This window comes from Microcebus murinus, chromosome 9, assembly GCF_040939455.1.
Source record: "Microcebus murinus isolate Inina chromosome 9, M.murinus_Inina_mat1.0, whole genome shotgun sequence".
NCBI classification, from domain to species: domain Eukaryota; kingdom Metazoa; phylum Chordata; class Mammalia; order Primates; family Cheirogaleidae; genus Microcebus; species Microcebus murinus.
Window position 1 is genome coordinate 91,821,778 of NC_134112.1, and position 14,165 is coordinate 91,835,942.

The window sequence follows — 14,165 nt, forward strand, 5'->3', positions numbered from 1 at the left end:
ACCTCGAGCAATCCGCCCGCTTCGGCCTCCCAGAGTGCTAGGATTACAGGCGTGAGCCACCGCGCCCGGCCAAAAATTGTGTCTTGATTGAGAAAGCAACAAAGCTATTAGGATTATAATATTTTATGAAGGCTTCAGTCTGATGGGAAAATGGGAAATTGGGGCCGGTAGTTTAGAATCAATTGTTGAGGGGCTTAGATGGGAGGCTAAACAGTCCACACTTCGTTCTTTTGGTGATAGAAGTTATTTATGTTTTAGTAAGAAGGAAGGGTGACAGTCAGGTGGTTTTGGAAATATTAACCTGGCATTAATATGAATTAGAAGATAGATTAGAAGTTAAAAGTCACCAAGAAGCTATTATAGTACTTAAGATCCAAAGACAATTTGAATCTAAACCAGAGTGGTGTGATGGAAGCAGAGAAGGATAGATGAATGAAAGAGGGATTGGAAATCATTTGTTTTCTTTTTTATCTCAGCATATTATGGGGATACAAATGTTTAGGTTACATATACTGCCCTTGCCCCACCCAAATCAGAGCTTCAAGCATGTCCATCCCCCAGATGGTGCGCACTGCACTCATTTTGTGTGATAGGAAATCATTCTTTATAATATATGGTTAGGGGAGAGAAGGAGTCAAAAAATTTACACTTCCATCCAGTATTTCTATTCTTAGACTACTTAGTTTGAAGAATTCAGATTGAACCCCAAGTCTAACTGCATCTTCTTGCTTCCAAATGCCTGCGTCTGGTCACATGAGAGCCCAGGTGGGAGGATGTGTGTGGGTCAGCACCATTTATTTATACATTAGAGAAACTACCCCAAATGCCTTCTAATTAGCTATAAGCCTTCTAATAGCGAGGCAGTCGTATGTCCATTTACAGGATATTCACAGTAAATACCTGCCCAGGGGAGCTATTTTTTTAGTTTGTGTGATAGTCAAATGTGCATCTTAGGCTCTCTCTCCCTCTGCTTCAGGAGTCCTGGATGGATACCTGTTCTGCAAGAGTCTCTGCATGGATGCAGTGCAGCACTGGGGCAAGCAGTATGATGTTCACAATCTGTACGGCTACTCCATGGCGATTGCCACAGCAGAGTAAGACCACTGTTGCTATGATCTGCTAATTATCCATCTGTTAGATGCTGGGTATTAATATGTATAATTAATGATAGTATCATATAATTTTTAAAAACTCTACAAAGTAAATACAGTTGTCATTACTGAATAAATAAAAAAATTGCCTGGCACACAGAGAAGAAGGAATCCAATAAATATTTGTGGGATGTTTAAAAAGGTAGAACGTATGAGTAAATAAATGAATGAAAGATTGGAAGAAAAAAAGAGCAGTTTAGAAGCTTGCCCAAGTTTGAACAGCTAATGAGTTGCAAAAGCAAAATTTAAAGCCTTTTTTCCCTGAGTCCAAAGCCCATGTATTTTCCCCTCCAACACACTGTCTAGACTGAAGTATGGAGGGTTGAGTAACTTGTAAATGTCCATGTGTTTGGAGTTTTAGATATTGGCCCAGCATCCTTCTACTGTGCTCTGTTTACTTTTGTGTGTGGACTCAAATTATATAGAGAGGAAGAGGTATTGAGAATTTATTCTACTTACTGTTGTGGTAACAACAGAAAAATAAGAATAAAACCACATTCATTCATTAGCGAATTGTAATGTATGTCATTTTAGTCATTTTGAAAGTTGCTTAAAAAGTTCTATAGCAAAAGTTTAAATATATATACCCACATATAGACTTCTAATTTAAAAATAAAGATGATCCTTATATTTAATTATAAAAGTACACACATACACATCTAATTTTAAAATTTTTTCTTATTACAAAATTATTACCAAAGTATTTCTTCTTTAAATGAGTTTAAGTTCCAAAAAGGCTGTTCATCTTTTCATTCCTTGTGTATGTCTCAGGTCTCATGATATAAAAGACCAATGTGTATACATCGATGTAAAGTTAAATTTCACCTTGGTTCTATTAAATTTGCATACCTCTTGTTGCTAACCTTTTCAAGGGTGCTTTTAAAATTCTTCGAAATTATGGAGTTAACGCATAAAACATTCTAAAACAAAACAAAACATACTGGTGTAAGATGCTCCTAACAGCAACTAACCCTACTGGGAGAGAACTAGAAGAATGGGGTATTCAATTTTAATATGCTTGGTATTGTTACTGCATCCCCCAGGCTGGGACAAGTTGAAAATCACACATTGAGTCCCTAAATTTCTCTCCCTTTCTAGAGCTGTCAAGACTGTGTTCCCTAATAAAAGGAGCTTCATTGTAACCCGCTCTACCTTTGCGGGATCTGGCAAGTTTGCAGCCCATTGGTTAGGAGACAATGCAGCCACCTGGAATGACCTTCGGTGGTCCATCCCTGGCATGCTTGAATTCAACCTTTTTGGTATCCCAATGGTGAGTCCCCATCCCAAGCTTTCTTATGAACCTCAATCCCCAGGAAGCCTCATTCTAGAATATTTTCATGCCATAAAGCTCTCTTTTCCTGCCTGCCATGGCCCAGGGGTTTAATGTTTGGAGGGCGTGTGCTTCATCAACATCAGTGTAGCTCTGACATCATGACATCCTTTCCTGTACTCCTTTATGAAGATGGAAAGTGCAACTTGGATATTTGCTGAAATATTTCTTTCTATTAATTAAAGTATAATGTACATGCAGAAAAGTGTACCTATTCTTTAAGTATACAGCTGATCAATTTTACAAACAGAGCACATCTGTCTATCTAGCACCCAGATGAATAAACATAACATTGCCAGCACTCTAGGCTTTGGCATTTTTTAGTTAAATTCAACATATTTATTAATTGAGCTCCTACTGTGTTCAAGGTCCTGAGCAGGGTATGCATGGTGAGAGTGAAGGAAAGCATAACTATGGTAACAGAACAGTTTCTATTTTCCTCAAAGAGTCTACAGTTTAGTAAGAGGAGACATATATGTAAATAGATAATTATGACGAGAGAGGGTAAAAGGACAAACAGGAGCATATGAATTAAATGTTATGGGAGATCTTGAAGAAGGGGTTTATCTAACAGATTGTGAGGGAAAAAGCAAGTCAGAGCAGGGAGTCAAGAGAGACCTCATTGAAAAGGTGACACTTGAGTTTAACCTTGAAAAGTGGGTGTATTTCATTAGACTAATGAGGGGAGAAGCTTGTTTTAAGATTGAGAAATAAACATTAGCAAAAACAGTGTGAGGAGGCATACTTGATGTGTCTGTAAGGAATGGCATGTAGAACTGCAATGGGAAATGATGCTAAAAGGGGGACACAACCAGGTTTTGAAGAGCTAAACGGATGAATGGCAAGGAGACCATGGAGACTTTTAAATAGGTGAGTGATGTGATCAGAGTTAAGCTTTATAAAAATAATTCCGATAGTGGTGTGGTCAAAATATTAATATCAGCGGTATTACTAGTTACTGTTCATCAAAAAACTATTATATGTCAAGTGTTTTATTTACATTATCTTGTTTACCCACTTATTATTATAGCTAAGTAGTACCCACTAACAAAATGGGGAAACTGAGCCACAGAAGGATTAATAACTTACTCAAAGTCATCCAGGGATAAAGAGGGGACACAGGATATACCCCAATTCTGACCACACTGTTAGCCTTCTCAGTAGGAGATTTTAGCTAAGTTCAATTGGGAGGTCCTTGGTACAAAGCAAAAGAGGGTGCTGGAAGTGACATATGCCTATGGTCTGTGTGTCCTTCCAGGTGGGTCCTGACATATGTGGCTATGCACAGGATGCCCCTGAGGAGCTGTGCCGGCGGTGGATGCAGTTGGGTGCATTTTACCCATTTTCCAGGAATCACAATGGCCAAGGCTACAAGGTAAGGCTCCCAGGAAATACAGTCAAAATAAATTTGGCATGCATTAGGACTGGATCTGTCTGCATCCGCACCAAGAAATCTGCTGAGCCAACCTCTTGTCTGGTACTTCCTTTGTGCTAATTTGCCCCACCCTGTGCAATGAACCAGGGCCTGGGCTGTATGTATTGCCCAACTGCCTCAGCCCGCAGTTGAGGAAATGGCGAGTCTGTAAAGATCTTTCATCAAACTTCTGTATACCTTATCTGTGTTGCTCATTTTTTAAATGAGAAGCAAGTTATGTAAACACTTCAAAATTATAAAATGGCAGGCTCCCAAGAGAGTAATCGTAAAGAGTAAATGAGATAGGATGAGTTGAAAGGCCAAGAATGGCCCTTTCCTTGGTGAAATGGTCCCCTTTTACCCAGCTGTTGTGCTCAGAGGCAAAGTTTGCAGCGTAGGCCCTAGGCCACTCAGAGCAGAAAGTGTGTGATGAGTGGCATCTGGAACGCTGCAGGAGCTTCTGCTGTCTTGCATCCAAACCACAATTGCAAATTCCTGTTTCCTCCCAGGACCAAGATCCTGCCTCCTTTGGAGCAGACTCTCTGCTGTTGAATTCCTCCAGACACTACCTTAACATCCGCTATACTCTGTTGCCCTATCTATACACCCTCTTCTTCCGTGCTCACAGCCGTGGGGACACGGTGGCCAGGCCCCTTCTGCATGAGTAAGTTCACCTAACCCAAAGGAATTTTGTTAATGCATCTAGGATGACATTGAGTATATCATGAAATATCAGAGTGAAAATTGACACAATTCAATCAGTTACTCATATATGTAAATATATATGTGTATGTACATGTGTTTAACTGGAATACTCAGTTGGTATTTATAAGGCTATTCCTGCCCAGATATTGTAGGGATATTTTTAAGTATTATAGCCTGTTCCCTTTTAGGGAGAGAACTAGACTTAAAGTCATGGGACTTGGGGTTTTTTCTTCGTTCTTCCACCAACGAATTCTGCATCTTAGAGAAATCATTTAAACTCCTTCATCAATTTCTTTAGTCTTAATTGAAAGGATTTGATAGCTTGATTGCAGTGGTCTCTTCTGTAATGCACTGTGATGCCAGGTCTGTGTTCAAGCACTAGGAATGAGCCAGTAATTTGCACACAAATAAGAATATTATAAAGGATTTCTACAATTCTCATTTGCTAGCCAATGAACATCTCTAACTTAACTCTAAAACTGGGTACTTAAGAATTTTCCCTCATCAAAATACAGTTAATTCCCTTATGTGTATGACCCATGCCAATTCTGTAATATTATATAGTCACTCTTTTGGGAAGTTTTTGCTACCTCTTGGAATTTTTGTTAAAAGGCAAATATCACAAATGAGAAAAAGAGTAAAATTTTAAATTATTTGCTATTTTTTGTGATTAGATCTAGTTTCTTCTTGATAGTTGGCTGAAGTTCTGAAATGTATTGGTTATTTTCTTATTCTTTTAAAATGGGGTATGACACATAGAATTGCAGCCTGGGACCTGCCTGGCATAGATACTGGAATGGGAATTCTGCCCATCCCGAGGGGAGAATGGGAGGGTATATGGGCCAGGGAAAGTGGACCTGTCTGGGGGTTGAGTAAGTGTCACAGAATAATTTGGGGGTTTTCTCAGGCAGGCAGCCTGCATGTTTTCAACAAGTTGGGGGTAGAGATGCCAGGAAATGTTGGCTCAAAGTTCAGTGAACTGTCTCTCTGGCTTCCAGGTTCTACGAGGACAGCAGCACTTGGGACGTGCACCGACAGTTTTTGTGGGGGCCAGGCCTCCTCATCACTCCAGTTCTGGATGAGGCAAGTGCTCCCACAGAGACATGCTGGGGAATCTCTGCTTCTGTTTCTGGTGCACCCTAAGCTCTCTCTCCTCCTGTTCCAAACCCGTTTCTGACATCTGCAACTGAGTCAGCCCTGAAGGGAGTGTGCTGGGTTTTGGGAAGTTGGAGATCTGATACTCACGTCTTCCTCTCCAGGAGTATTTTTCTTGACCAAGTTCACAACCAGTGTAGAAGCATCTGCTGGCAACTCTAGATTTAGGAGTGGTCCTGTTGGTTGTCAGAGTCTCATAGCAGATCATCACTTGCCCCTTGGAGGCAGAATGAAGCAGTGACCCAGGAGTCACTCTGAAGCCAGACAGATCAGGCTGTGATTGTTGTCTCCACCACTTAGTGTGATCTGGGGCAAGTCATTGTGCTGGTTTCTCATCTATCAAGGTGAGGTAATAATACCATTTTGGGGCTGTTGAAAAGAGTAAATGAGCTAATCGTGTAAAGCTAGAATATTTGCCATGATACGTGGTTCATTATTATTATTCCCAATGTGGTCCTATTTGGGATTTTTCACTGTGTCGGCAAGGTATGGCTTCAATAATTTGTATTAGAGGAAAGGCAGAAGAAAGCCATGATTTGACAACAGAAAAAGGAAAGACCATTTCTGCCCCTCTTCATACAGTTAAGAAGTTCTCTAGGGAATGCTAAGGCATCCATTTTATCTTCCTGAGGGGAAAATATTTTGTTCTAATTTCAGGGTGCAGAGAAAGTGACAGCATATATGCCTGATGCTATCTGGTACGACTATGAGACTGTAAGTAGCTTTGATTTTCTTAAACTCCCAACACCACAGCTGTGGCTGCATAGGCAAGGCACCTCCCTGGAGAGAGAAACATCCATTCATGCACCAAGGAGTGTTTCTGTAGTGTTTTCTGTAATTTCATAGGAGATCTTGGATAAAGTGAGTCTAAGTCCCTTAACATGATGAAATCTTAAAAAACAAACAAAAAAACCTTTCGTATACTTCATTTAGCAATAAGCCAAGACTCAAACAGTCTCTTATGAGCAAACATTGGGGGAGTTGATGGACAATGTAACCTTGATAAAGAATCAGATTACTTGTTTAGAACTATTGGTTCATATAATATATATCAAATAGTCTCAGCATGGCATAAACATTCTCACAAGACCCTGAGTGATGACAAAATATGTTGTTCCTAATTTTTTTCCCTTTCCTTATTCGATTGCCTGGCTAGACAGTAATTCAGCTAGGTGGAAAGGGAGAGAGCTGTACCTCACTCAGCTCAGGGCCGGCCAGTGGAGGTCAGTGTGCTGCCATGCCATGTGTCTGATTTGCATGCATCAGGGAGGGCAGGTGAGATGGAGGAAGGAGACAGTCGAGATGGAACTTCCTGGAGACAAGATTGGACTTCACCTTCGAGGAGGCTACATCTTCCCCACACAGCAGCCCAATACAACCACTCTGGCCAGGTACAGCATGGTTGGGACTGTCCTGTATGGGGGAGGCTGATGAAGCTGGTCATTTCCGTTCCTGTCTGTTGACCATGCAGAGGGTGCTGAAGCACCACGTGGAGTTTGAGGAGGAAGGGTACTGGGGTGTGTGTGTGTGTGGGGGGGCTGTCATCATAATTTGTCCTTGGCATCTCCCCATGGCATCTTCTCAAGAAGCTATTCATTTAGAGCTGCTTCCAAATGGATTTTAAAAAACTTAATCCTCATCCTTATTTAAACCTTATAAATTTCTCCTCAAAACACACTGACAGCGAGGATGGTTTGCCCAGGATTGTTGGAGTTTTAGTACTGAAAGTCTCGCCTTGGGTTGCTTCTTAATTCTGTGCAAACTGGGTCGGTTGATCACACTGTCTGCCATGGCTATACCATCCATTTATGTTTCTCTGCTCTTGACTCACTCATTCTCATTTCTAGGGAGTCAGGATCCACTTCCTATCCTCCTATAACCTCAATTTCCCATTTCTTCCACTGAGCCATTTCTATCTTGTGATTCAAAACTGGGTTCAAAAATTACCTCCTCCTGTGAACCTCACATCTCCCCATGATACTGATTTTTCCTTTATTCTTTTTTGATTCCAAAATTATAGACTCCATCTATACTGAAGAGGCACACATTTATATCTTTGTGTCTTGGGAAGTATAGTTTATTTGTTTTTAATAGACTTGGTATTCTTTGGAAGCTGGAAACCAGTCTTTTCTTTTGAACCTTTCTTACTACATTAATTTTTCAAATTATAGGGTTTTTATGATACTAATGGAAAATACCTCTAAATCCAATATCAATAGGTTTATTTTTCTCTAATTGTTCAGCTTCAAGCTGTTCTGTACACTGATACCAACATTATATCTCCAGAATGAAAATCTCAACTTGTTGCTTCCCTGCTTGAAGTCTGAACTTTTTATTAATAGAGTATTCAAAGGCTAACCACAATAGGGTTCCAAGGTACCTTAAAAACTATATCTCCTGCAACACCTTAATGTACACACGTAGGTAACTATGCCAAGAATCTTGCTATTCCCCAAACATACCTGTGTATTTTACTGCATTTGGCCTTATGCATGTATTACTCTTTGCAACGGTCTTTGCATGCTGCAAACTTAATGATAGCAATTAAACTCAAATTTCATCCCAAATCTTCCAGTAGAGGAAGTGCTGACACTTCCAAATTTCTGGTTGTTTTAAAATATTTTTTTGCTTCTTAGTTGGTTTTCTTTTGCTTTTTAAAATATCGTTAAGTATTTCAATCATAGTTATTTTATACTCTGTGTCTGAAAATTTTATTATCTGAAGTGCTTAGGGGAATCTAAATCTATTGTTGGTTATTATTGCTGACTTTCTTTTAGGCTGACTTATTACCTGTGTGCTTGGTGATTTTTTTATTTTTATTTTCCAAGTGTGGTGATCTTAAGGACCCAAATGTGGGTCTTATTCCTCCAGAGATGATTTGTCTTCTCTTTTGGTTGCAAGCTAAAGACTGCTGCCAATTTGGTATCACATTAGTTTCCTTCATGGATTCTGGGTTCATATGGGAATCAGAGTTCAGCTTCTCTACCTGGGATTATGAGCCCAATTTTTGCCTTGCTATAGGCATTTGCCCCACAGAAATTCCAGGTTTTATTTGAGTACCCTTTTCTGGTTTGAGATCACTGTTTTGTTTTCCTGTTGTTGTTTTGGTCCCTTGGGTATATCCCTTATTTTCTTGCAAGCCCAACAATATTTTAATAGGAATATATGTTGTCATTTGTCTAGGACCAAGGATTAATAGTATTTTAGTGTGGGGGTCCTCTAGAATGTCCAGCCCACCATACTTCTAGAAGTGTCATTCTGGACTCCTATAGTATCTTAACTTTTTTGTCACTTTTTACCTTCTGCCTTAATTATTTGGTGAATGTGTCTGATTTTTCCCATAATATTTAAAGTCATTGAGGTCTGGAGTTGTGAGTTACTAATCTTTGTTTCTGTTTGACTTCTTAGCAATGTCAGACACTTACTATATGCATATATAATGAAAACAGATGATTTTGTTTATCATGGAACCTGACTTCTTGGAGAGTAGAAGGCTGAACTGTGAAAGGGTACAAGGGGGAGTGTGAGGCTAGTGGGGGACAAAGGAGGAACAGGAAATTGAGAGGTAGTCTGGAGGAGCAGCAGAGGGAGGAGGGATTCCAAATGAAGTTGCTCTTTCTCTCCCCCCATTTCTCTATGTCCATCTATTTCACCATCTCTGTGAGCAGTGTTTTGTGTTTCCCATTCTAAGTTACAAAGCAGATAATTAGAATGTTTTATTTTTCTCTCAAAACACACTAGTAATAAATAATCAAGTAAGTTACCATTACATAGATGGGTCTTATTGTATGTTCTTGCTTTCTGAGTGCAAAGGGTCCTTAGGCAGGGGGAAGTGTATCTTTCTTACGGCCACTGACACTTCTGAGGGCATCATCACTGAAATGATCTAGCTGCACCAGTTATTATCTAGCATGTCTTTCTCTTCCAGTTGTCCGTATTCTAAATAATACTTGCAGCCGCATCTTTTTATTTCAGCTATTGTAGTGATTCTGGTGCTTAAATTCTTGCCTTCTACATAGATACATATTGCTAATGTTTAGGGTATTTCTGTTTCCTCTGACATTATTGATGCTAGAGAAAGATGCACCTGTGATTTTGCCTTTGTGCCTAAAGAAAAGCAGAGACATCTGCTGTTAGTAACTTTTTCCATTTGAAATTTGATGGAGACATTCCCAGCTTATTTGGCAAAATTATTGGCGACCTAAGTCTTTGTCTCTTACCTAAATCTTGTTTCCCACAGTCGAAAGAACCCTCTTGGTCTTATTATTGCCCTAGATGAGAACAAAGAAGCAAGCGGAGAACTTTTCTGGGATGATGGGGAAACGAAGGGTGAGCATTGTTATAATAATGTTACTGTTTCCAAACCTGCATCTTTGACTTGTGATCCTTCACTCGTGTTGGCCATTAAGGTGTGGGAGAAATCTCACCAGGCACAGTAGCAAAAGTCATACAAATTTTGTTTCTAGTGGCACTGTCCAGGGGCAGACGAACCACAGATGGAAGAAAAACATGTTTCTATAATATCTCTTAGAATTCTCCCTCTGGCCAGCTATCTATCTATCTATCTATCTATCTATCTATCTATCTATCTATCTATCTATCTATCTATCTATCTATCTAAAATAGACTCTCATTTTATTGTCAATTGGTGCTTGGAAGAGACAGTTTTAAGACTGTTCCTGTGACTCAATGTATTGAAGATATCTCCCTCTTAAAGTACTTATGAACAAGTGTTGATGATATAAAAACATGCCCATGCCAGTGAGAGTATACTTTTCTAGGTTATCTATCTATACAGTTTAGTACATTTTTCTGGTTACAGAATACTAACAATTATTGTGGCTAAAGCTTAGGGAATATACACTTCCCTTGAGGAATATGCCTCGGAAGCACGTGGAAGGGAGTCTTTCCAAGGTTACAAAATGAAGGAAAAGGAAAAACACTGGCTTGGTCTTGGAGACTGTCCATAAACCAAGATACAGCATTTTAAAGAAATGTTTCATTTAATTGGAAAATATTTAATTGACAAATGAAGATTGAATATATTCAAGGTGTACTTTGATGTATGTATACATTATATAAAGATTACCACAATCAAATTAATGAACACATCTCTCGCCACCCATACTGTACACTAGATTCCCAGGACTTGTTCCTCCTATAACTGAAAGTTTGTACCCTTCGACCATCATCTCTCCATTTCCCCCAGGCCCTGAGAACCAGTGCTGTACTCTGTGCTTCTATGAGTTCAACTTTATTAGATTCTACATATAAATGAGATCATGCAGTATTTGTCTTTCTATCTCTGGGTTATTTCACTTAGTATAATGTCCTCCAGGTTCATTCATATTGTTGAAAAGGGCAGGATTTCCTTCTCTTATGGCTGAATAATAATCTGGTGTGTGTGTGTACATCACAATTTCTTCATTCATGTGTTGATAAACACTTAGGTTGTTTTCATATCTGGCTATTATGAAAAATGAATTAAAAGCTTAAGTGTAAGGGCTGAAATCATAAAACTCCTAGAAGAAAACATGATTTTTTCTTGGCAGTGATTTTTTGGATGTGACACCAATAGCATGGGCAACAAAAGAAAAAACAAACAAGTGAGAGTATATCAAACTAAAGAGCTTCTGCACAGCAAAACAAACAAAAAAGTGAAAAGGCAACCTATGGAATGAGAGCAAGAGTTTGCAAACCATATATTTGAGAAGGGGTTAATATAAAAAAAATAAAGAACCCATGAAACTCAATAGAAAAAGAACAAATAACCTAATTAAAAAATGGGCAAAAGACCTAAATAGATGCTTTTCTAAAGAAGACATACAAATGGTCAACAGGTATATGAAAATGTTCTCAACATCACTAATCATCAGAAAAATGCAAATCAAAACCACAATGAAATATCACCTCACACCTGTTAGAATGACTACTATAAAAAAGATAAGAGCTGGAGCCCATTCTACTAAGTGAAGTATCACAAGAGTAGAAAACCCAGCACCACATGCACTCACCGTCAAGTTGGTATTAACTGATCAACATTTATGTGCACATATAGTAATAAGATTCATCAGATATCAGGCGGGTGGGAGGGAGAATGGGGGCTGGATATATTCACACCTAATGCGTGTGGTTCGCACCATCTAGGGGATGGACACGTTTGAAGCTCTGACTTGGGTGGGACAAAAGCAATATATGTAACCTAAGCGTTTGTACCCCTGTAATATGCTGAAATTAAAAAACAGAAAATTTTTTTTAAAAATTGAAAAAAAAGATAAAAGAGATAACAAGTACTGACTGACCTGAGTGTGGAGAAAATGAACTCGTGTACACTGTTGATGGGAATGAAAATTGGAACAGCCATTACGGAAAATAGCAGGGAGATTGCTCAAAAAATTAAAATAGAACTACTATACAATCCATGAAATCCCTCTTCTGCATATTTAGCCAAAGGAAATGAAATCAGTATCTTGAAGAGATATACTTACTCTCACGTTCTCTGCATCATTATTTACAACAGCCAAGAAATGGAAACAACCTAAGTGTCATGTCCATTGACTGATGAATGAATAAATTGTGGTACAGGTATACAAGGAAATATTATTCAGCCATAGGAAAAAGGAAGTCCTGCCATTTGTGACCTTAAGATATAGCTTTAAGGAGGGTCAGGGTGAAATCTGTTCTGTGATGGACAGGCCTGAATCTGACTTGTTTTTCTCTCATTTTCAGATACTGTGGCCAATAACATTTATCTTTTATGTGAGTTTTCTGTCACCCAGGTGAGAAGCATATTTTTAGGAATCTTAGGTCTGGGCTTTTGGCTGACCATTAGTAATATGTGATTATGCATATGTATAATTATATTTGTAACTTTATATGTATTATTGGTTATAAATAGGTGAGTACATTTCCATTTATAACTTAACTCCCAATAATCAAATCATCTATGTTATCAAAAGGAGGCAATAATATAGATAAAGCAAAGCAGCTAGTGTTTCCAGGTTGGGCTCAGAGGGTTGCACCTATAATCTTAGCACTTGGGGAGGCAGAGGCAGGGAAGATGACTTGAGGCCAGGAGTTCAAGGCCAGCCTGAGCAACATAACAAGACTCTTATCTCTACAAAAAAATAATTAAAAAAGAAATTAGCTGGGTCTGGTGGCACATGCCTATAGTCCCAGGTACTTAGTAGGCCAAGGCAGGAGCATTGGTTAAGCCCAGGAGTTCAAGGTTATAGGGAGCATGATGTTACCACTGCATTCTAGCCTGGGCAAGAGAGCAAGATCCTGTTTCTAAATATGGTTTTTAAAAATGTCTATGTGAGTGTGTAAGTATGTATTCCTGATTTCTTTTTTTGCTTAGAATATTATTAACGTAAGTTTGTACTCCTTGATTACACACTAGTAGAGAAAGCTAAGAGGCATTCAGAGCAGTGGGGAGTGTCTAGTCGAGGATGGAATATTTGAGTGACTTTCAAATCTGTGTATTACAGGCATACCTTTGTGCTTAATTGGGCTTACTTGTTTTACAGAACCACTTGGATGTGAGGATTTCACAATCAACCTACAAGGACCCCAATAATTTAGCATTTGAGGAGATTAAAATCCTTGGGATACAGGAACCTGTCAACGTTACAGTGAAACACAACGGTGTCCCAAGTCAGACTTCTCCTACAATAACTTATGATTCCAACCTGAAGGTAAAAATCCATTTTGTTAAGGTGGTTTATCAAGAATTCTTTATAGCATCAGGGTGTTCCTTCTTGCAAGGTTGCATGGGTTCCCAAGGACTAGAGCACACTCTGGGGCCCACGGTGGGGACATCAGAGAGTTGGGAAAGAAAAGACAATGGAGCATCCAGAGCTAGAATGAGCTGGGGAGCTGCTGAGGCGTGGGGGTAAGATGAATGGTCTTTCTATCTTATTCCCTTCTCTGCCTCTCAGTGCTCTGACTGATTTCATCTCTAAAAAAAAAGAAGAAGAATAAAAAGGAAAAAGAAGAATAGTGATAATGGGACACAGCACAAGAAGAGCACAGTTAGGAAAGTGGGGAACAGGGTTAGAGGAGGTGTGTCTCGTGGCTGCTGGCTGATGCTGGAAGGGTAAAAAGCAGGGGGTAGGAATTCTATTAATTAGAATTTTGAAATGCGTTTTGTTTTTACTATGCTGAGATATATAGACTCTTACTCTAACACATACATTTTGAAGAAATATTTTAAGAAAAAGAACTTGTTAATCCTCACTAATGGCTACTTATTTGGTTAGATGATAATAACAAAATAATTTTTCATCAGTTATAATGAGACTTGACGCCCCTGAACAGCTTGTAATAAGTTCCTCCAATACATTAGCATTACGGGGAATCCCTTCCCCAAATAGAACTTACTACAGGTACCCCAAATGACCCAGCATTG

General features: G+C 39.1%; 1 protein-coding gene across 3 annotated transcripts in view; it reads left to right on the plus strand.

Moving 5' to 3' along the window:
• The window catches only part of MGAM (maltase-glucoamylase), an 89,578-nt gene that overhangs the window by 47,245 nt on the left and 28,168 nt on the right, over positions 1-14,165 (plus strand). For all 3 annotated transcript variants that reach the window (XM_076006670.1, XM_012768041.3, XM_076006671.1), the window contains 10 exons: positions 977-1,094; positions 2,250-2,421; positions 3,740-3,856; positions 4,405-4,559; positions 5,599-5,683; positions 6,413-6,469; positions 7,022-7,146; positions 9,996-10,084; positions 12,485-12,534; positions 13,285-13,452. In XM_076006670.1, coding sequence (XP_075862785.1) covers positions 977-1,094; positions 2,250-2,421; positions 3,740-3,856; positions 4,405-4,559; positions 5,599-5,683; positions 6,413-6,469; positions 7,022-7,146; positions 9,996-10,084; positions 12,485-12,534; positions 13,285-13,452 — 1,136 coding nt within the window. The remainder of the gene's footprint in view (positions 1-976; positions 1,095-2,249; positions 2,422-3,739; positions 3,857-4,404; positions 4,560-5,598; positions 5,684-6,412; positions 6,470-7,021; positions 7,147-9,995; positions 10,085-12,484; positions 12,535-13,284; positions 13,453-14,165) is intronic.